Source organism: Macaca fascicularis, chromosome 8, assembly GCF_037993035.2.
Source record: "Macaca fascicularis isolate 582-1 chromosome 8, T2T-MFA8v1.1".
NCBI classification, from domain to species: domain Eukaryota; kingdom Metazoa; phylum Chordata; class Mammalia; order Primates; family Cercopithecidae; genus Macaca; species Macaca fascicularis.
In genome coordinates this window covers 62595287-62616552 of record NC_088382.1, presented here as the reverse complement: position 1 = coordinate 62616552, position 21266 = coordinate 62595287, and the positions used below count along the sequence as shown (strand labels likewise).

The following is a 21266-nucleotide window of genomic DNA, read 5'->3' as shown; positions in this document are numbered from 1 at the left end:
TGTCTTAGGATACCTGCTCGGAAACACCTCACTTATGTTATAGGTTATAACACCTCTCTTACGTTGAACACCTCACTTACGTTTAGGCTCTCTTTCACAGAGGTAAACAGAGATAAACTAAAACAGTCTTTTGAAACAATTTGTTAAATGTGCTCTAGAACGCATTCACACATACATGTTTGTAAACGTTTGAAAACTTCTGCAAACAAACCATTGCCTTCTTTTACTTTCTTTTGTATTCTTTTTCAATACAGGAAATGTATGAAGTTGCCAAGAAACTTTGTTCTTTTTGTGAAGGTCTTGTACATGATGAACATCTTCAGCACCAAGGCTGGGCTGCAATTATGGCCAACCTGGAGGACTGTTCAAATTCATACCAAAAGCTACTTTTCAAGTTTGAAAGTATTTATTCAAATTATCTGCAGTCCATAGAAGACATCAAGTTAAAACTTACTCAGTATGTTTGCCATTAAAATGGATATTTGTTTAAAATGCCTTTGAAATTTATCAGTAGGTTTAATCACTGCAAATTTGTTTCTTATAGGCCATATATTTATTATAACTGAGGTTTATTATTTGAGCCTTTTCTGATAGTGCTTTGTAGGTTATAGTTTTTAATTTAAAAATGATAATTCTGTTTACCATGTATCTTATGAGTCTCCCACATTTCTTTCTCTTGAATTGTTTTACTTGTAATAAGGCCCCAAATACTTTTGAAGTCATTTATAAAACCAAGAATCTTTGCTTATATCTTGTCCAGTAAACAAAAGGCAAGATGTGAAAAATAACATCTAACAGAAGTAGGCACATTTCCAAACCCTGGACAATGGAGGAAAATTTTAAGTTCTTTGTAAATATTACCATCCTGATGCAGGTTTGATGAGGTGGAAAAAAAAAAAAGTCCTGTTTTTTTTGGAGACTGAGTCTTGCTCTGTCACCCAGGCTGGAGTGCAGTGGCATGATCTCGGCTCACTGCAACCTCCGCCTCCCAGGTTCACTCCATTCTCCTGCCTCAGCCTCCCGAGTAGCTGGGACTACAGGCGCCCGCCACCATGCCCAGCTAATTTTTTTTTTTTTTGTATTTTTAGTAGAGACGGGGTTTCACCGTGTTAGGCAGGATGGTCTCAATCTTCTGACCTCATGATCTGCCCATCTCGGCCTTCCAAAGTGCTGGGAGTACAGGCGTGAGCCACTGCACCCAGCCAGCCCATGTGTTTTCAATGCTCATTAAGATGGCAAGTTTTAGTTCTTTGCATAAAAGTACATTTAATACACATTGATTCTTTTTTTAAAAGGGCTATAGTTAACGTGAAAATGTAACAGTAATTCAGCATGAAACTAACCCTTATTGTGTGTGTGTGCGTATGCTTTTAGCATTTTGTGTTCAGGTTTTTTGTTTCGGATCTGTAGATTTTTTTTTTTTCTTTTAATTATCTTGACCTTGAATTAGAGGCAAGTAGCATGTTCTGGTTTTGATCTTTGTCTTTTCTTTTTGTTTCTTTTGTTTTTTTAAATTTGGGTAACCTTTTAAATTCACATTTCTCTTTTTTGTGGTATGAATATTAGATAGATTTTGGCCTTAAAAAGGGAAAAATCTTGGGAGGAAAGAGAAGGATTCATTAAGACTGGAAAGATCTTTTTAAAGTTTAAATGAGAACCTTTTCAAGTAACTTTTTCTATGGGTTCTATTAGCTGTATCAATTTAAAGTAGGGACCTACATCATATTGCATATGATTTTATAGAAGTTAAATCACTAAGATTTCATATATTCCCCATGCTTTTGACAACATAAACCTATTTTTAGGGTGTTATGAGTACAAGAGTATCTTTATTAGGATTGTTATTTTTATCCTGTGCTTTCAATATATCAGATATATTTGATTTACTTAAGGCCATAAGGTTATATTCTAAGATACTGCTATGGTGAATCTTTTTGTAAATTTAAATTTGTTATCTTTAAGGTTTTATAAAAGCCTAGTGTTCACTTCTTTAATATAGCTAGCTTTACTTTAGAGTGTTGTTTGTTTGTTTGTTTTTGTTTTTGTTTCGAGATGGAGCCTTGCTCCGTCACCCAGGCTGGAGTGCAGTGGCGCCATCTCAGCTCACTGCAACCTCCGCCTCCCAAGTTCAAGCGATTTTTGTGCCTCAGCCTCCCGAGTAGCTGGGATTACAGGTGCCTGCCACCACACCCGGCTAATTTGTGTATGTTTAGTAGAAATGGGGCTTTGCCATGTTGGCCGGGCTGGTCTCGAACTCCTGACCTCAACTGATTTGCTGGCCTCCACCTCCCAAAGTGCTGGCATTACAGGTGTGAGCCACTAGGCCCGGCCCTAGAGTGATATTTTAATGTATTAATGATAGCCTCTCTCTGCTAAACTAGACTTCTTTTAGTGAATAGCTAACTCATAGACTAGTTTATGTATGTATAATGTTATGGAGAGGTGGTGACATTTGTGTATGTAATAATATGTGATTTCATTCAAACATGCTAATTCCTAACTAGAGCAGTCTCATAGTTTTACTGACAGATCTTTTGTATTTTAAGTTTAGGAACTGCAGTTTCAGTAATGGCCAAGATTCCACTATTGGAGTGCCTAACCAGACATAGTTACAGAGAATGTTTGGGAAGACTGGATTCTTTACCTGAACATGAAGGCACGGAAAAAGCTGAGATGAAAAGATCCACTGAACTGGTGCTCTCTCCTGATATGCCTAGAACAACTAACCAATCTTTGTTAACCTCATTTCCCAAGTCAGTGGAACACGTGTCCCCAGATACCACAGATGCTGAAAGTGGCAAAGAGATTAGGGAATCTTGTCAAAGTACTGTTCATCAGCAAGATGAAACTACGATAGACACTAAAGATGGTGATCTGCCCTTTTTTAATGTTTCTTTGTTAGACTGGATAAATGTTCAAGATAGACCTAATGATGTGGAATCTTTGGTCAGGAAGTGCTTTGATTCTATGAGCAGGGTAAGTAATGTTAATTTGATATTTCTGTTGTCATTTTACTATCCTAAATATTTTATGTACTGAGAGAATGGGTATTACCTTTTAGTAGAAATTAGTGAGCCTTGGAGTGAAACTTTTAACATAGGTTGAATCAAATTAATTCATAATTTTATTTATGAATTGATTATAAATTTGTGAAGATTATTTGAGATTAATAGGAAAATTTCTAGTGCAATAAGAATAATTTACATACAGTAAACTGTACAGGTCTTGAGTGGTTCATGCAAGGAATAACTACCACACAAATTAAAATACTGAAAATTTGATTGCCCAGAAAGTCCCCTTGTGACTCTTTCCAGTCACCATTTCCTTAGAGGCAACCTCTTTCTGACTTTTAAAGAAGAAATTTTAAGTACTGCATCTGCCTGAGATCTTTAAAATTTGAAACGTAGATACTGTGTTTTTAGTTGTATTTTATAATTATAGTGAGCTTGTAATTTGGATTAAGGTCTTCTCCAGCACACCTGAAAACCTTTTAAACCTGAGGAATAAATATCCCTTCATATCTGATCCGTAAACTGATGCAAAATCTTTGACACCAGGAAGGAAGTTGATGGGGCATGTTTCATTGTTACAGAAATATTAAATAATGTTGTGAAGACTGCTGTTGTCAAAAGATAATTGTTAAAAATAGTTAAACTTTTCAAGGAGCACGCAGTCGAAAAAGAGTTCATCTTTGATTCACTATTTAGAGCAGGATAGCACATTGTCTGGGATGCCTAAAAAAGAATACATACATTGCTGTTAAAGGTATAGGATACAGTAAAATGGAAAACTAAAAATCTAGGTTTTGTAATTCTTTCAGTGTCCAGTTTCTTGATGACATTCTATAGGCTAAGCATTTCTTTCCATTAAGACATGTTTGTCAGAGAAGTATGTAATATGTTATGCAAAGATTGATCACTGCCAAAAATGAATGAAAGTTAGTGTTCCTGCTTAAACTATTGACTTTGTAGTAGCCTGAAAATACCATTTATGATTGTAGATAATCACTTACATGATTGTGATGAGAATAATTGAGATATTTTGTTTTGTTTTGTTTTGTTTTTTGAGATAGGGTCTCACCCTGTCGCCCAGGCTGGAGTACAGTGGCATGATTATAGCTCACTGCTGCCTCTACCTCCCAGGCTGAGGCAACCCTCCCACCTCAGCCTCCTGAGTATCTGGGACCACAGGCACACACCACCACATCCAGCTAATTTTTTCATTGTTTGCACAGACGGGGTCTTCTTCCTATGTTGTTCAGCCTGGTCTCAAAACTCCTGGGCTCAAGCAGTTCTCTTGCCTTAGCCTCCCAAAGTGCTGAGATTACAGGCATGAGCCACTGCACCTGGCCTGTCATATTTTCTATAATTAAACTGTGCCAGATGTCAGAACAGAGTTATATATATGAAGAGAACCTGAAATCGGCTTTATATTTCCATGTTTAGTGTGAAATCTCACAGAGTCATAGATTTTTTTCACTTTGTATGACTAAAGGAAAGGAACAGTGATCCTCTGACTTAATGAAAAGTCAACCAGGCACAGTGGCCTGTACCAGTAATCCCAGTGACTTGGGAGGCTGAGGCGAGAGGATCACATGAGGCAAGAAATTCAAGACCAGCTTGGGCAACATAGTGAGACTCCATCTCTAATGAATGAATGAATAAATAAATGTCAGAAATATTTATACCTTCAGAAAATAGGTATAGTGTTATTACTAAGCAATCGCTTTTTTCTTTTTAGAGGTTAATGCTACTTTGAATAGGCATAGCAACAACATCTGAAGTCTTTGTGATATTTTACATGACCATTATATTACAAAAGCAAAATACAAACTTTTATTTGGTTATTCTTGTTTGTTTCAAAATTAGCTAACATGACTTTAAAGTGGTGCCTATAATGGTGCCTAACATGACTTTAAAGTGGTGCCTATACTCACTAGTTGCATATGCCCATTAGATTTTTTTATTACTTGCTCTATCAAGAAGAGTAGCTATTGGATGCTGGGCCTATTACCTAGGTGCTGGGATGATCTGTGCAGCAAACCACCATGGCACACATTTACACATTTATGTAACAAACCAGCACATGCTGCACGTGTACGCCAGAGTTTAAAATAAATGTTTGAAATAAAACAATATATATTCTAAAGCAATTAAAATCCATTTTGGAAAAATTTATGTATATATTTTTATTTATATTTTACAAAATACATGATCTATAAATGTGATGTATTGCATAATGAATGGCATTTTGCCTTGATGTTTTTATTAGATCAATATTTTTCTCCTCTCAGGAGTACTATACTTTTTCTTGATAACACTAGTGGCATTTCTGAAGATGAACTGAGTATGAGATTTCTCTCTGATTGGAGATGGTTTTTTACGCCTGTTTTATTAAACAGGTGTCCAAAACAACTAACCTACTTGATATCTGATTGCAATAGCGCTGTTTGCCAATGAAGTAATAAAAACATATGCCAAGATTTTTTATCCGTAAAAGGAAATTCAGTTTAAATCTATCGTTTTTGCAGATTAATTCCAATTGTAGCAGTATTTGTATCATGTATTTTCAACTGCCAAATTAAAATGTCTTTCTCGGGAAATTAGTCAAGACATAGGTATTTTGGAAATTAGGATTTGTAATCACAGGGGCTCAAATCTGGGCATTGACATTCATTTACTACCTCTGTCATCCATAAGTCACTTAACATGGGATTCCTAGTTTTATATTTTTGTGGATTAAGAGATGCTAGTTTTGTGAATTATTGTTTTTCCCCCATTTTATCTATCAGAAAAAATTTAGAATTGTTGCTGCATTTTTGTAGACTCATTTTTTTAGATTTTAGTGTATTCTTGCTAAAAAGACTCTTTTTTTTGTTTTTGTTTTTTGAGATGGAGTCTCGCTCTATCACCCAGGCTGGAGTGCAGTGGCACGATCTCGGCTCACTGCAGCCTTCACCTACCGGGTAGCTGGGATTACAGGCGCCTGCCACCACGCCCAGCAAATTTTTGTATTTTTTAGTAGAGATAGGGTTTGGCTATATTGGCCAGGCTGGCTTTGAACTCCTGACCTCAGGTGATTCGCCTGGCTCAGCCTCCCAAAGTTCTGGGATTACAGGTGTGAGCCACTGACCTGGTTTTAAGATTATGCTTGAGTGTTCTGTTTCAGATTATACTACAGAAGGCACACTGATTTGTGTTTCCGACGATTAATAATTGGAAGCGTCTGCATTTAGCACATTTCTAAACTGTTTAGGTTAATGCCAGCATAATTTATTGAGCTTTAGCATTTCTTTCAGACAACTTGTGATTTTAAGGAATCTATGCAGGGGAGTGGGTTTAAAGGTGGGAGGCTTAAGAGAGAGTGTAAGAAACTTTGTTTTATAGTTTTTTTCTCAGTTAAAAATAATATTAGCCTTTGTAGATGCCAAAGAGCCCAAGAATAAAAATTAGTGTATCACTGCCTGTTAATTATTCAAAATTGGCTAAATAATTACTAATGAGATTCTGTGGTTTAAATATATGTAATCTAAAACATTTCTTCAAAGATTTTTATTACCTGTGGACAAATGGAATAAAATATTAAGTGCAGTGAAATTTTAGGAAGTCAGCTGGGGACGGTGACTCATGCCTATAATCCTAGCATTTTGGGAGGCCAAGGTGGGAGTATTGCCTAAGCCCAGGAGTTTGAGACCAGCCTAGGTAACAGGGTGAGACCCATGTCTACAAAAAATTGTTTTAAAAATTAGCTGATTGTGGCGGCACATGCCTGTAGTCCCAGCAGTTAGGGATGCTGAGGCCGTAGGATCGCTGGAGCTTATAGTATGAACTGTGATCATGCCACTGCACTCCATCTTGGGCAACAGAGCCAGAACTTGGCTCAAAAAAAAAATTTTTTTAGGAAGTTATGCAAACTTTTTAGTGAATCATCAAATACTCTCCTATGTTTGTCAGTGCAGTTATACTTTCAATGAATTAAGTTAGTTCAGATACGTCGTATTCCGGAGCCCTTGTTTTTGGTTTAAGTTGTTGCTATGTTAAGTTTATGTATAATTGTAATTTTGCCCAGGTTGAACATTTGAACCAATTTTCATCTTTATCGTTCTAATAATTTGTAACCAGGCTTTGATTTGCATAGTACTCGGGTGTAGAAATATATACACATTGGACTCAGTTACCACAAAATTGAGAAAAGTGAGAAAATGTTCACAAATGTACAAGTTTCAGTTGAGACAACATTGTGCAAAACTAGTGGTGCCTATTCTGAAATAATGGTTTTGTTAATTTTTTTGGTGGTGTTAGACATGCAGCCTTTTATTTAACTGCACTGGATTTTTGATAATAACAATAAAGTAGTTTAATTTTAATTGCTTTTGTATGTTCTCTGCGTACAAGACTATGCATTAATCAATTTTTTTCAACTGTAGAGATTAGAGAAGGCAGCATGAAGGAGGTAGTATTTGTCTAGGATCTTTAAATAGAAGGAGAGGTTGACTTAAACAGTATAAGAATTGTGAACAAAGATCAGAGATAGAAAAACACAGTTTATCTTGAAATGATAGACATTTCAGCTTGAAAAGATGAGAGGCTTGATTTTCTCTGATATCAGATCAATGAAGCTTTTGTTGTATTCTACATTTATTGGATATTTTCTGTGGGCAGAAGAAAGTCATTTGGGGGGTTTATTAGGAACAAGCATAGTAAGTCAATAATAGAAGGTTTCATGGTTGATACCTACATGTAGTTATTAGTAAACAGAAACACAGCTTGAGAATTTGTGAGACTGATGAGTGATTGAAGTAGACTTGGGAGTTATCTCCAGAAAAGTTATACTTAATGCTGAAATCATATTGAGAACAGTAAAAATGGGCTTCTGAATCATCTATTTTAGAAAGATTAGACAGAGCAAAAGGAGCCAGAAAAGGATGCTATGAAGGAACCAGTAGAAGTAACTTCCCAGAGCCTGTAAGGTTGGGAAAAGGTTATCTGCCATGCTAACTGTTGAAGAGCCTCAAGTGAAGCAAGGTCATTGGTAGTTTTTGGCTGAGCGGTTTTTATGGAAAACGCAGACGGAAAGGCAGCCAGGTAAAATATTTTTTTAAGGGACCAGGAGCATTACTGGAAAATTTTATAGGTTCCATGAATTTCAGCAAATGTGTATAATTAAAGCCAGGGAACAGGAGAGATGGAAGAGTGAGAAAGCATAATTGAGCAAGCAGATTCGTTGAGGAGCTAGAGATTGAGAATAAAGAAGTTTTATCTTCTGTCTCCAGGAGGGAGATAAGTTTGCCAAAGAAGTTTATATGTTTTAAAGAGAAGTTGCATTGATAAGAGAATTAATGATATTATGCTGACATTGAAAATACCTTTTTCTGAGAGATACTGAGAAGTGATTAAATTGTAACACTGATTGAAATGTGTGATTCCTGAAACTGTATTCCTAATTATGTATTCTAGTGTAAATTTAGTGTTGTCTAGGATGATATTTATCCTGTACTTGACCTTCTTATGAAAGTATAACTTAGAGTACCCATGCTTTTGCTTTTTTATGTCTTTTATCACTTATTTTCTCTCTTAAGCTGTATGTCAGAATAGCATGAAATGCATTTTAAACTATTTGCTGAAAATTGTATTCATATGTGTTTCCTTGTCATTTAGCTTGATCCAAGGATTATTCGACCATTTATAGCAGAATGCCGTCAAACTATTGCCAAACTTGATAATCAGAATATGAAAGCCATTAAAGGGCTTGAAGATCGGCTCTACGCCCTGGACCAGATGATTGCTAGCTGTGGCCGGCTGGTGAATGAACAGAAAGAGCTTGCTCAGGTACCTATTTTAGATTTTTCTCAGGAAAAGGAATTTGTAGTTTTTCTGTACACATGTTTTATGTGCAATATCAATTTGGTGTGTACCATATTTTCACTTTATCCTTGAATATTTGTAATGTATTGTTTGCTTGTAATAAAGCAGAAGGGCATGTTCTTAATGGTTGAGTTTCCTGTAGATAAACCATGAAACTGCTACTTGAGGCTGGGGGCAGAAATGAACATTTTTTGATATGTTGAAAGCGTATGATCCTATCAGTTACTGTGCTAAAAATTTGAATGCTTCCTACTACCCTCCCCCGCCGTAGGACAAAGGATAAGAAATGAAATTTTTTAAGAATAGAAGGAAAATACAAAAGCTTGAAGAATTTACTAATACTTCTAATAGTAATACCTAGGTTTTAGATCTAATTTAATGCCACAATCCTAGAACTGTTGAAAAAGCGGATTTTAAACCAAAGGAAAGTGGTGGAATGGCTAAGAGTGATAAACGTGGACGTTTCTTAGCAAACCAGTGCCTCTCTTAAATTCATGATTGCTTGTCCTTCACCCACCATGACAAGCATTGTGGCAAAACCACCTATAGCTGAATAGTTGAATGTCATAATCAGATTCTGACACCTGTTTTTCTAGTTTAATTTTCCTTGCCAGTATTTTTCCTCTAATTGTGTTCTTTCATTGGAACATATAAATAGTTACATCCCCATATTAACTTTTTTTCTTTTTTCTTAAGGTAAAACATACTTCCTTGACATCATAGTTAAGGCTGATGTGAATTAGAACGTCCTTTAGTATTTCCTTTTAGTGATATGTTCAGTTCTGTCGTTTGAAAATCTCTTTAAATCACCTTGATTTCTGGAGGATATTTTTACCTGGTTCATGTAAAATTCTAGGTTGTTAGCATTTTATTTGTGGTCTTTTCTTTGCCTTTTGTTTGGTTTTTAGCAATTTTAGTATGAGGTGCCAAGATGTGGCATTCTTTGTATTTATCCTACTTTGGGCTTCTAGTGCATCTTGAATCTGTGGCTTAATGACTTACACCATTTGGGAAAAATCTGAGTCAGTTTCTCTTCAGCTCTTGCTTTTCCCTCGCTTGCTTTTCCTTCTCTTTCAGTGATTGCAGTTAGACGTGTTATACCTTTCACCATATCCGTTTCATTTACACTTGTTTCTTGTATTTTCTGTCTTTTTATCCATCTGTGCTTCATTCTAGATATTTACCTTTAACCTACATTTTAACTTCTTCTCTTCTTTAGTGTTTAACTTAGCTAACTGTTTGCTCATTTCTTATTTTTGTTCATTTTTCAGCTCTACAATTTCAGTTTGGTTCTTTTGTTTATATAGTTTCATATTCTCTACCCCCAAATATGTAGTCTTAGCCATTCATCATCTCTTTGATCACATTAATAAGCATATAGCAATTTAAGTCTTTATCTGTTCACTGTGTTGCCTGTTCTTGTGTGTCTGTTTATCTTTGGTGGTGTTTCTTTTTTTTTTGAGAGGAAGTTTCGCTCTTGTTGCCCAGCCTGGAGTGCAGTGGCGCTGTCTCATCTTGCTGCAACCTCTGCCTCCTGGGTGCAAACGATTCTCTTGCCTCAGCCTCCCAAATAGCTGGGATTACAGGCATGCACCAGCATGCCTTGTTAATTTTGTATTTTTAGTAGAGACAGGGTTTTTCCATGTTGGTCAGGCTGGTCTTGAACTCAGGTGATCCACCTGCCTCGGCCTCCCAAAGTGCTGAGCCACAGCGCCCAGCCATATACTTGGTGGTGTTTCTTATAATTCTCACTCTTAACATTCTTGCATTTTCATGTACCTGGTTTTTTTTTAATAAGAAAAATCAAAGAAATATTATGAGGCCTAGGATAACATTTTCTTCTGCAGAGAATTTATATTTGCTTTTGGTATGTACTTTGAGCAGTTACCATCGTAAATTACTTTAGTTCAGTTTCAGAGATTTGGATGATTGGAAGCTGGTATTCTAGTTATTGGGATGGCCGTTCTACTTTTAGTTTACCTTTAATCATAGGATATAGGTTTTAGGGATCTGAACGCAAACAAATTCTGTTCCATTGTACCTTCCCTTGGCTGGCTCTGGTCTTCAATTTTCAATTTTCTAGCCCTTCAGGGAAGTCAGGACTGCTGACTGCTTATTTTTAATTTTGGACTCCTCTTCAAGAATCAATAGAATTCCTCAGAGCAAAGCATTCCTAGTCACCTAACTTCTCCTCTCGGTTTCGTTCTCCTGGATTCTAGCCCTTTCACTGTGCCTGGCTTCTTCACTGCCTTCCTAGATCTCCCATCCCTAAAGCCACAGGGAGCTTGATCGACATTATACACTACCATTACTAGAGACAGAACTCTGCATTCCTGATCTTTTGCTTCTTCTGCAGTGTTGTTTTTTAACTTCCATAGAATGAATCAAACAAAATTTATTTAACCATACTTCTTTTGGTGATTATTTAGTTTGTTTCAGTTTTTCCATATTAGAAATATTCATTGCATATCTCAATATACCCATTTTTACATGCATGTTCTAGTATTTCTGTAGGCACAATCTCCAGTAGTGGGATTGTTGGATTAAGGTGTTTGTTCATTTTAAATATTAATTAATAATGTTCTAATGCCTGCTATAGAAGCAAAATCAGTCAACACTTCCAGTATGTAAGGAGAAGAGTAATTTCTCTGTTATCAGTGTTTGCCATGTATTTACTCTGAATTGTCATTCTCCACATTTTCTTCTTCATGTTTTTGTTAGAATTTTTCATATATTGTTTAGATAATTCTTTATTATAGATTATACAGATACTTGTCTGTTGATAATTTATATGGGTTGAAAATCAGAAGCTTTAAATTTTGGTGCAGTCAAATTCATTCCTATATTCATATTATGAACTCATCATTCTATAAAATCCTATGGGGGGGGCGGAGCAAGATGGCCGAATAGGAACAGCTCCAGTCTCCAACTCCCAGCGCGAGCAACACAGAAGACAGGTGATTTCTGCATTTTCAACTGAGGTACTGGGTTTATCTCACTAGGGAGTGCCTGACAATCAGTGCTGGTCAGCTGCTGCAGCCCGACCAGCAATAGCTGAAGCAGGGCGAGGCAGCGCCTCACCTGGGAAGCGCAAGGGGGAAGGGAATCCCTTTTCCTAGCCAGGGGAACTGAGACACACAACACCTGGAAAATCGGGTAACTCCTACCCCAATACTGCGCGCTACCAAGGATCTTAGCAAATGGGCACACCAGGAGACTATATCCCACACTTGGCTGGGAGGGTCCCACGCCCACGGAGCCTCCCTCATTGCTAGCACAGCAGTCTGCGATCTCGCAGCAAGGCAGCAGTGAGGCTGGGGGAGAGGCGCTCGCCATTGCTGAGGCTTAAGCAGATGAACATAGCGGCTGGGAACCTCCAACTGGGTGGAGCTCACAGCAGCTCAAGGAGTCCTGCCTGTCTCTGTAGACTCCCACCTCTGGGGACAGGGCACAGCTAAACAACAACAACAACAACAACAAAAAGCAGCTGAAACCTCTGCAGACGCAAACGACTCTGTCTGACAGCTTTGAAGAGAGCAGTGTATCTCCCAACACGGAGGTTGACATCTGAAAACAGACAGACTATCTGCTCAAGTGCTTCCCTGACGCCTGAGTAGCCTAACTGGGAGACATCCCCCACTAGGGGCAGACCGACACCCCACACCTCACACGGTGGAGTACACCCCTAAGAGGAAGCTTCCATAGCAAGAATCAGACAGGTACACTCGCTATTCAGGAATATTCTATCTTCTGCAGCCTCTGCTGCTGATACCCAGGCAAACAGGGTCTGGAGTGGACCTCAAGCAATCTCCAACAGACCTACAGCTGAGGGTCCTGACTATTAGAAGGAAAACTAACAAACAGGAAGGACACCCACACCAAAACCCCATCAGTACGTCACCATCATCAACGACCAGAGGCAGATAAAACCACAAAGATGAGGAAAAAGCAGGGCAGAAAAGCTGGAAATTCAAAAAATAAGAGTGCATCGCCCCCTGCAAAGGAACGCAGCTCATCGCAAGCAACGGATCAAAGCTGGATGGAGAATGACTTTGACGAGATGAGAGAAGAAGTCTCCAGTCCATCAAACTTCTCAGAGCTAAAGGAGGAATTACGTACCCAGCGCAAAGGAACTAAAAATCTTGAAAGAAGAGTGGAAGAATTGATAACTAGAATAATTAATGCAGAGAAGGCCATAAACGAACTGACAGAGATGAAAACCATGACACGAGAAATACGTGACAAATGCACAAGCTTCAGTAACCGACTCGATCAACTGGAAGAAACAGTATCAGCGATTGAGGATCAAATGAATGAAATGAAGTGAGAAGAGAAACCTAAAGAAAAAAGAAAAAAAAGAAATGAACAAACCCTGCAAGAAGTATGAGATTATGTAAAAAGATCAAATCTACGTCTGATTGGGGTGCCTGAAAGTGAGGGGGAAAATGGAACCAAGTTGGAAAACACTCTTCAGGATATCATCCAGGAGAACTTCCCCAACCTAGTAAGGCAGGCCAACATTCAAATTCAGGAAATACAGAGAAGGCCACAAAGCTACTCCTCGAGAAGAGCAACTCCAAGACACGTAATTGCCAGATTCACCAAAGTTTAAATGAAGGAAAAAGTCTTAAGGGCAGCCAGAGAGAAAGGTCGGGTTACCCACAAAGGGAAGCCCATCAGACTAACAGCAGATCTCTTGGCAGAAACTCTACAAGCCAGAAGAGAGTGGGGGCCAATATTCAACATTCTTAAAGAAAAGAATTTTCAACCCAGAATTTCATATCCAGCCAAACTACGTTTCATAAGTGAAGGAGAAATAAAATCCTTTACAGATAAGCAAATGCTTAGAGATTTTGTCACCACCAGGCCTGCCTTACAAGAGACCCTGAAGGAAGCACTAAACATGGAAAGGAACAACCAATACCAGCCATTACAAAAACATGCCAAAATGTAAAGACCATCGAGATTAGGAAGAAACTGCATGAACTAACGAGCAAAATAACCAGCAAATACCACAGTGACAGGAACAAGTTCACATAACAATATTAACCTTAAATGTAAATGGACTAAATGGTCCAATTAAAAGACACAGACTGGCAAATTGGATAAAGAGTCAAGCCCATCAGTGTGCTGTATTCAGGAGACCCATCTCACATGCAGAGACATACATAGACTCAAAATAAAGGGATGGAGGAAGGTCTACCAAGCAAATGGAGAACAAAAAAAAGCAGGGGTTGCAATACTAGTTTCTGATAAAACAGACTTTAAACCATCAAAGATCAGAAGAGGCAAAGAAGGCCATTACATAATGGTAAAGGGATCAATTCAACAGGAAGAGCTAACTATCCTAAATATATATGCACCCAATACAGGAGTACCCGGATTCATAAAGCAAGTCCTTAAAGACTTACAAAGAGACTTAGACTCCCATACAATAATAATGGGAGACTTCAACACCCCACTGTCAACATTAGACAGATGAACGAGACAGGAAGTTAACAAGGATATCCAGGAATTGAACTCATCTCTGCAGCAAGCAGACCCAATAGACATCTATAGAACTCTCCACCCCAAATCAACAGAATATACATTCTTCTCAGCACCACATCACACTTATTCCAAAATTGACCACATAATTGGAAGTAAAGCACTCCTCAGCAAATGTATAAGAACAGAAATTATAACTGTCTCTCAGACCACAGTGCAATCAAACTAGAACTCAGGACTAAGAAAATCAATCAAAACCGCTCAACTACATGGAAACTGAACAACCTGCTCCTGAATGACTATTGGGTACATAATGAAATGAAGGCAGAAATAAAGATGTTCTTTGAAACCAATGAGAACAAAGATACAACATACCAGAATCTCTGGGACACATTTAAAGCAGTTTGTAGAGGGAAATTTATAGCACTAAATGCACACAAGAGAAAGCTGGAAAGATCTAAAATTGACACTCTAACATCACAATTAAAAGAACTAGAAAAACAAGAGCAAACACATTCAAAAGCTAGTAGAAGGCAAGAAATAACTACGATCAGAACAGAACTGAAGGAGATAGAGACACAAAAAACCCTCCAAAAAATCAATGAATCAAGGAGTTGGTTTTTTGAAAAGATCAACAAAATTGATAGACCGCTAGCAAGACTAATAAAGAAGAAAAGAGAGAAGAATCAAATAGACGCAATAAAAAATGATAAAGGGGTTATCACCACCGACCCCACAGAAATACAAACTACCATCAGAGAATACTATAAACACCTCTACGCGAACAAACTAGAAAATCTAGAAGAAATGGATAATTTCCTGGACACTTACACTCTTCCAAGACTAAACCAGGAGGAAGCTGAATTCCTGAATAGACCAATAGCAGGCTCTGAAATTGAGGCAATAATTAATAGCTTACCAACGAAAAAAAGTCCAAGACCAGATGGATTCACAGCTGAATTCTACCAGAGGTACAAGGAGGAGCTGGTACCATTCCTTCTGAAACTATTCCAATCAATAGAAAAAGAGGGAATCCTCCCTAACTCATTTTATGAGGCCAACATCATCCTGATACCAAAACCTGGCAGAGACACAACAAAAAAAGAGAATTTTAGACCAATATCCCTGACGAACATCGATGCAAAAATCCTCAATAAAATACTGGCAAACCGGATCCAGCAGCACATCAAAAAGCTTATCCACCATGATCAAATGGGCTTCATCCCTGGGATGCAAGGCTGGTTCAACATACGCAAGTGAATAAACATAATCCAGCATATAAACAGAACCAAAGACAAAAACCACATGATTATCTCAATAGATGCAGAAAAGGCCTTTTGACAAAATTCAACAGCCCTTCATGCTAAAAACGCTCAATAAATTCGGTATTGATGGAATATATCTCAAAATCATAAGAGCTATTTATGACAAACCCACAGCCAATATCATACTGAATGGGCAAAAACTGGCAGCATTCCCTTTGAAAACTGGCACAAGACAGGGATGCCCTCTCTCACCACTCCTATTCAACATAGTGTTGGAAGTTCTGGCTAGGGCAATCAGGCAAGAGAAAGAAATCAAGGGTATTCCGTTAGGAAAAGAAGAAGTCAAATTGTCACTGTTTGCAGATGACATGATTGTATATTTAGAAAACCCCATTGTCTCAGCCCAAAATCTCCTTAAGCTGATAAGCAACTTCAGCAAAGTCTCAGGATACAAAATTAATGTGCAAAAATCACAAGCATTCTTATACAACAGTAACAGACAAACAGAGAGCCAAATCATAAATGAACTTCCATTCACAATTGCTTCAAAGAGAATGAAATACCTAGGAATCCAACTTACTAGGGATGTAAAGGACCTCTTCAAGGAGAACTACAAGCCACTGCTCAGTGAAATAAAAGAGGACACAAACAAATGGAAGAACATACCATGCTCATGGATAGGAAGAATCAATATCGTGAAAATGGCCATACTGCCCAAGGTAATTTATAGATTCAATGCCATCCCCATCAAGCTACCAATGAGTTTCTTCACAGAATTGGAAAAAACTGCTTTAAAGCTCATATGGAACCAAAAAAGAGCCCACATTGCCAAGACAATCCTAAGTCAAAAGAACAAAGCTGGAGGCAGCATGCTACCTGACTTCAAACTATACTACAAGGCTACAGTAACCAAAACAGCATGGTACTGGTACCAAAACAGAGATACAGACCAATGGAACAGAACAGAGTCCTCAGAAATAATACCACACATCTACAGCCATCTGATCTTTGACAAACCTGAGAGAAACAAGAAATGGGGAAAGGATTCCCTATTTAATAAATGGTGCTGGGAAAGTTGGCTAGCCATAAGTAGAAAGCTGAAACTGGATCCTTTCCTTACTCCTTATACGAAAATTAATTCAAGATGGATTAGAGACTTAAATGTTAGATCTAATACCATAAAAACCCTAGAAGAAAACCTAGGCAATACCATTCAGGACATAGGCATGGGCAAGGACTTCATGTCTAAAACACCAAAAGCAACGGCAACAAAAGCCAAAATTGACAAATGGGATCTCATTAAACTAAAGAGCTACTGCACAGCAAAAGAGACTACCATCAGAGTGAACAGGCAACCTACAGAATGGGAGAAAATTTTTGCAATCTACTCATCTGACAAAGGGCTAATATCCAGAACCCTACAAAGAACTCAGTCAAATTTACAAGAAAAAAACAACCCCATCGAAAAGTGGGCAAAGGATATGAACAGACACTTCTCAAAAGAAGACATTCATACAGCCAACAGACACATGAAAAAATGCTCATCATCACTGGCCATCAGAGAAATGCAAATCAAAACCACAATGAGATACCATCTCACACCAGTTAGAATGGCAATCATTAAAAAGTCAGGAAACAACAGGTGCTGGAGAGGATGTGGAGAAATAGGAACACTTTTACACTGTTGGTGGGATTGTAAACTAGTTCAACCATTATGGAAAACAGTATGGCTATTCCTCAAGGATCTAGAACTAGAAGTACCATATGACCCAGCCATCCCATTACTGGGTATATACCCAAAGGATTATAAATCATGCTGCTATAAAGACACATGCACACGTATGTTTATTGCGGCACTATTCACAATAGCAAAGACTTGGAATCAACCCAGATGTCCATCAGTGACAGACTGGATTAAGAAAATGTGGCACATATACACCATGGAATACTATGCAGCCATAAAAAAGGATGAGTTTGTGTCCTTTGTAGGGACATGGATGCAGCTGGAAACCATCATTCTCAGCAAACTATCGCAAGAACAGAAAACCAAACACTGCATGTTCTTGCTCATAGGTGGGAACTGAACAATGAGATCACTTGGACTCGGGAAGGGGACCATCACACACCGGGGCCTATCATGGGGAGGGGGGAGGGGGGAAGGATTGCATTGGGAGTTATACCTGATGTAAATGACGAGTTGATGGGTGCTAACGAGTTGATGGGTGCAGCACGCCAACATGGCACAAGTATACATATGTAACAAACCTGCACGTTATCCACATGTACCCTAGAACTTAAAGTATAATAAAAAAAAAAAAAAAAAGAAAATCTCAGCACCACACTGGCTTAAGTTAAGCCTTTTCCAAAGTGCAGCAAGCTGATCAGATGCGGATTACTTGTTTTTGTTCATTTTTTTATATTTTAAAATTATTGTTGCTTTAAAAAAAAAATCCTATGGATTTCTTTATTACTGTTTCTCAGATGGAGTAAACCAGGGCTTTCAATTCTCTTACCTTAGACACTCTAGTTTTCTCTCTCTGCCTTTTCTTTGCTCCCCTTAATCTCTCAATATTTTAAAATATTGCTGTTAGTCCTCCTTTGTATCACTTGAACAGTCGATTAGGCAGGTACATTGGATGGTTTTGTATTTGTTAATAATATAAAAAGATATTTATTGCTGATATTGCCCTCAAGTCTACTTGGTTTCAGCAAATGGAGTTTTGTCATACAAGGAAAAGTATTTTTCTGGGAGTATAGTTGGGTGATAATACTATTTTCTCAAAATGGAAGAATGCATTATTTGCGTATTTGAGGTTTTCTTGTTTGCTTTCTAAATCTGACCATGTAATCTCCCTGAATCCAAACTGAAGTAAAATTGAGTGAGAATTTCTGTTCCGATGAAAATTACAAAGTTAGTTTTTGTTGTCTTATGCTCATAGAGCATCCTGTTTCTACATCTTCGTTCCCCCTAATTTATTTGTAGTATTTTGCTATTGTTTTAAACTATGGTAGCTCATGGACTATAAAGAACACCAAATGAATACTATAGATAATATTCTTACTTTTATAAAATATCTTTTCTTTCTTTGATACCTGAGTGGTTTAGTCCTTTTAAACATTTTGAGGCAATTAAATATTTGATTATTTAAGTTCTCCAATGGATATTTTTTGATACTCCTAAGTATTCATAGTAAGTATATTTAGAAGTCATCTATGTTGTCTGATTGTATATTGGGAGCAAAATTGTAAGGCAGAAATGTAGACCCCGAGGTAGACAGATTTCAGTTGAGTGTGCCTGAGTGAATCTGACTGTGAGAGGATTCAGTTAGTAAGATTATTTTCAGTGAGCTCATGAGAGAAAAGGTATACCCAGTTGAAACTAGGAGGTATATGGTAAGTGAGACAACTTTTCACACCTATATTGTCATGATTTGGGCTGCCAAGGGATGTACAGAGTCAAGGTTTTAGCAGAAGCATCACTTCCTCAGCCAGACGTTTCCAGTCTTGAAGTCTTGGTCACATCATCAGGTTTATTTTCTCTTAGTATGCTATACTTATCCTGTACCGCAATTGTAATTATTAATTACATGCTTTTTAATACAGTCTCTTTCCAGAATATAAGCTCCAAGGAGGCAGGACACTAGTCTGTCTTCTATTGCTCTATCTACAAGGCCTTACCACACATTCCTGATACATACATAGTAAGAACACATCAATACTTAATAAAATGAGAATTTGGATTTGTGTTTTTTGAATTTGAGAAATGTTACAATTCTATCTAGCCTCTGGCTAGTGTAAAATTTTTATTTACAGATATCTCATCAGTTACTTTTGTTGCTGCCAATGGTATTTCCCTGTTGCAGATAGTTTGTCAGTACTTCCTTCAGAATGTGGTTGGTGAAAATTAGATAAATTCAGATTAGCCAGTTTTAGGAGTTGATTTAACATCTTGCTAAATACATTTACAATGTAGTATAATACATTCTAGCTACATAGCAATTAAAACTTAAAACCACTCCCAATTAAAAGAGAAAAGAAATTGTGAAAAGGGATTTATTATTTATTGCCTGAACATTTCATAAGATACAGACCATTTCAAATGCCTTTGAAGGGGTAATTTCTTAAAACCACAACATTTATGAGGATTTGTTGTAGACCCTTCTACATGGTTTTGGCAAAAAAACAAAAAACAAAACAAAACAAAACCTCACTCACCAAACCTATGAAGCTGTGTAACACTGGAGCCCTGAATATTCGTTCTCTAGCCATTCGTATCCTTGAGGGGTATCAGCAAAATTAGAAAATATCAGGGAGTTTTCTTCCCAAACCAAAGTTGGCAGAATGCATCTGTAACAGGATTGTGAGTACTGTAGTGCTATCATGTAGCTGTCAAACCTTATTTGTGTGTAGAAATATTAGTAATTAGTACTACATGATTTGTGAGGTTTTTTCTATTTGGTCTGGATTATATTGAGGATGGTTGAGCAAATATGGAATTCAGTTTATTGAAAAACAGTATTTTTTCCTTCTTTTAGCAATACAGTACTTACATGCTTTGATGTCAGGAAATCCTTTACTAATGGTCTAGAATTTAGATTTGGGATTGATTCTGTATTTTTCATGGATTCAATAAAAAGTAATTGAAAACCAGACTTTGCAAAAGGAGATAAAAGTAGCAAATTGTTTTTTAATAGATTACGTTATAGAAAAATTATAGTTGCAGTTAACCAAAGAGTATCTTGAAAGGAAAAAGCTTGCAGTTACTATAAAAATTGTCTTGTTTTCGGATATTGAACCAGTTTGGCTTTAATAGACATCATTTAAATCTAAATATTGTAATATTTAGGAAAACATGAAACAGAGAACTACCAGAAAATTGGAAGACACACTTATCCTTTAGCTGGTCATAAAGTTAAGTTCCTAGAAGGATAATGATTTATTTACAGTATCAATAGAGCAATCAGATGGATGTACAAAACCTAAAGCATTATTACATATAAGCCACTTAGTATATAGCATAGGAAAAAACTTTGTAGAAGCAATAAAGTATGAAGTAATAACCTTATTAGGTTATCTTTGGACCACATATAAAGAAAAGTAAATATACTTGGGAGAGATGAAGGAAGATTATGACAAATCTATCGAAATTAATTAGTAACTTAATCCCTACTTGACAGATACACCGTTTACCTACAAAAACAAATGAGTAAGGACAGCTAAGAAAAACTAAAAAAAGGTTTTTCTACCAAATAATAAAGTATTAACTGTGTGCAAAATCACACAATTCAGTTATTGTCCTAGTGATGGGAGCACAGATCAGTGGAACAAAATATAGTCCAGAGATAACTGGAGAGGGCAGTGACTTTTCGATAAATATTATAAGAGCATTTTATTATTTTTGTATTTTGGGGAAGTGTCTAATGTACTATTAAATCCCTCATTGTTTTTCAGTGACCTTGTTTTGTTTGTGCTGTGACTGACCGATAATGCTATAGGAGTCTAGACACACAGCTTCTAGTTCTCATCGACTACTAAATATGTCCTTGGCTAAGTGGCTTTATCTTTCCAGCCTTTGTTTTCTTCTAGTTTGAAAAATTAAAGATGAGCATAGGATTCTTAAAAATTCTAGGTCTTGTGCCATTTATGCATC

At 37.2% G+C, this 21266-nt stretch overlaps 1 protein-coding gene across 4 annotated transcripts in view; it reads left to right on the top strand.

Moving 5' to 3' along the window:
• Positions 1–21266, top strand: part of RB1CC1 (RB1 inducible coiled-coil 1) — a 97058-nt gene that overhangs the window by 39646 nt on the left and 36146 nt on the right. For all 4 annotated transcript variants that reach the window (XM_073998813.1, XM_005563310.4, XM_005563309.4 and 1 more), the window contains exons 6-8: positions 255–457; positions 2547–2976; positions 8658–8828. Coding sequence is in view for 3 of the 4 variants with exons in the window: in XM_005563310.4 (XP_005563367.1) it covers positions 255–457; positions 2547–2976; positions 8658–8828 (804 nt within the window). In the remaining variant the exon portion in view is untranslated. The remainder of the gene's footprint in view (positions 1–254; positions 458–2546; positions 2977–8657; positions 8829–21266) is intronic.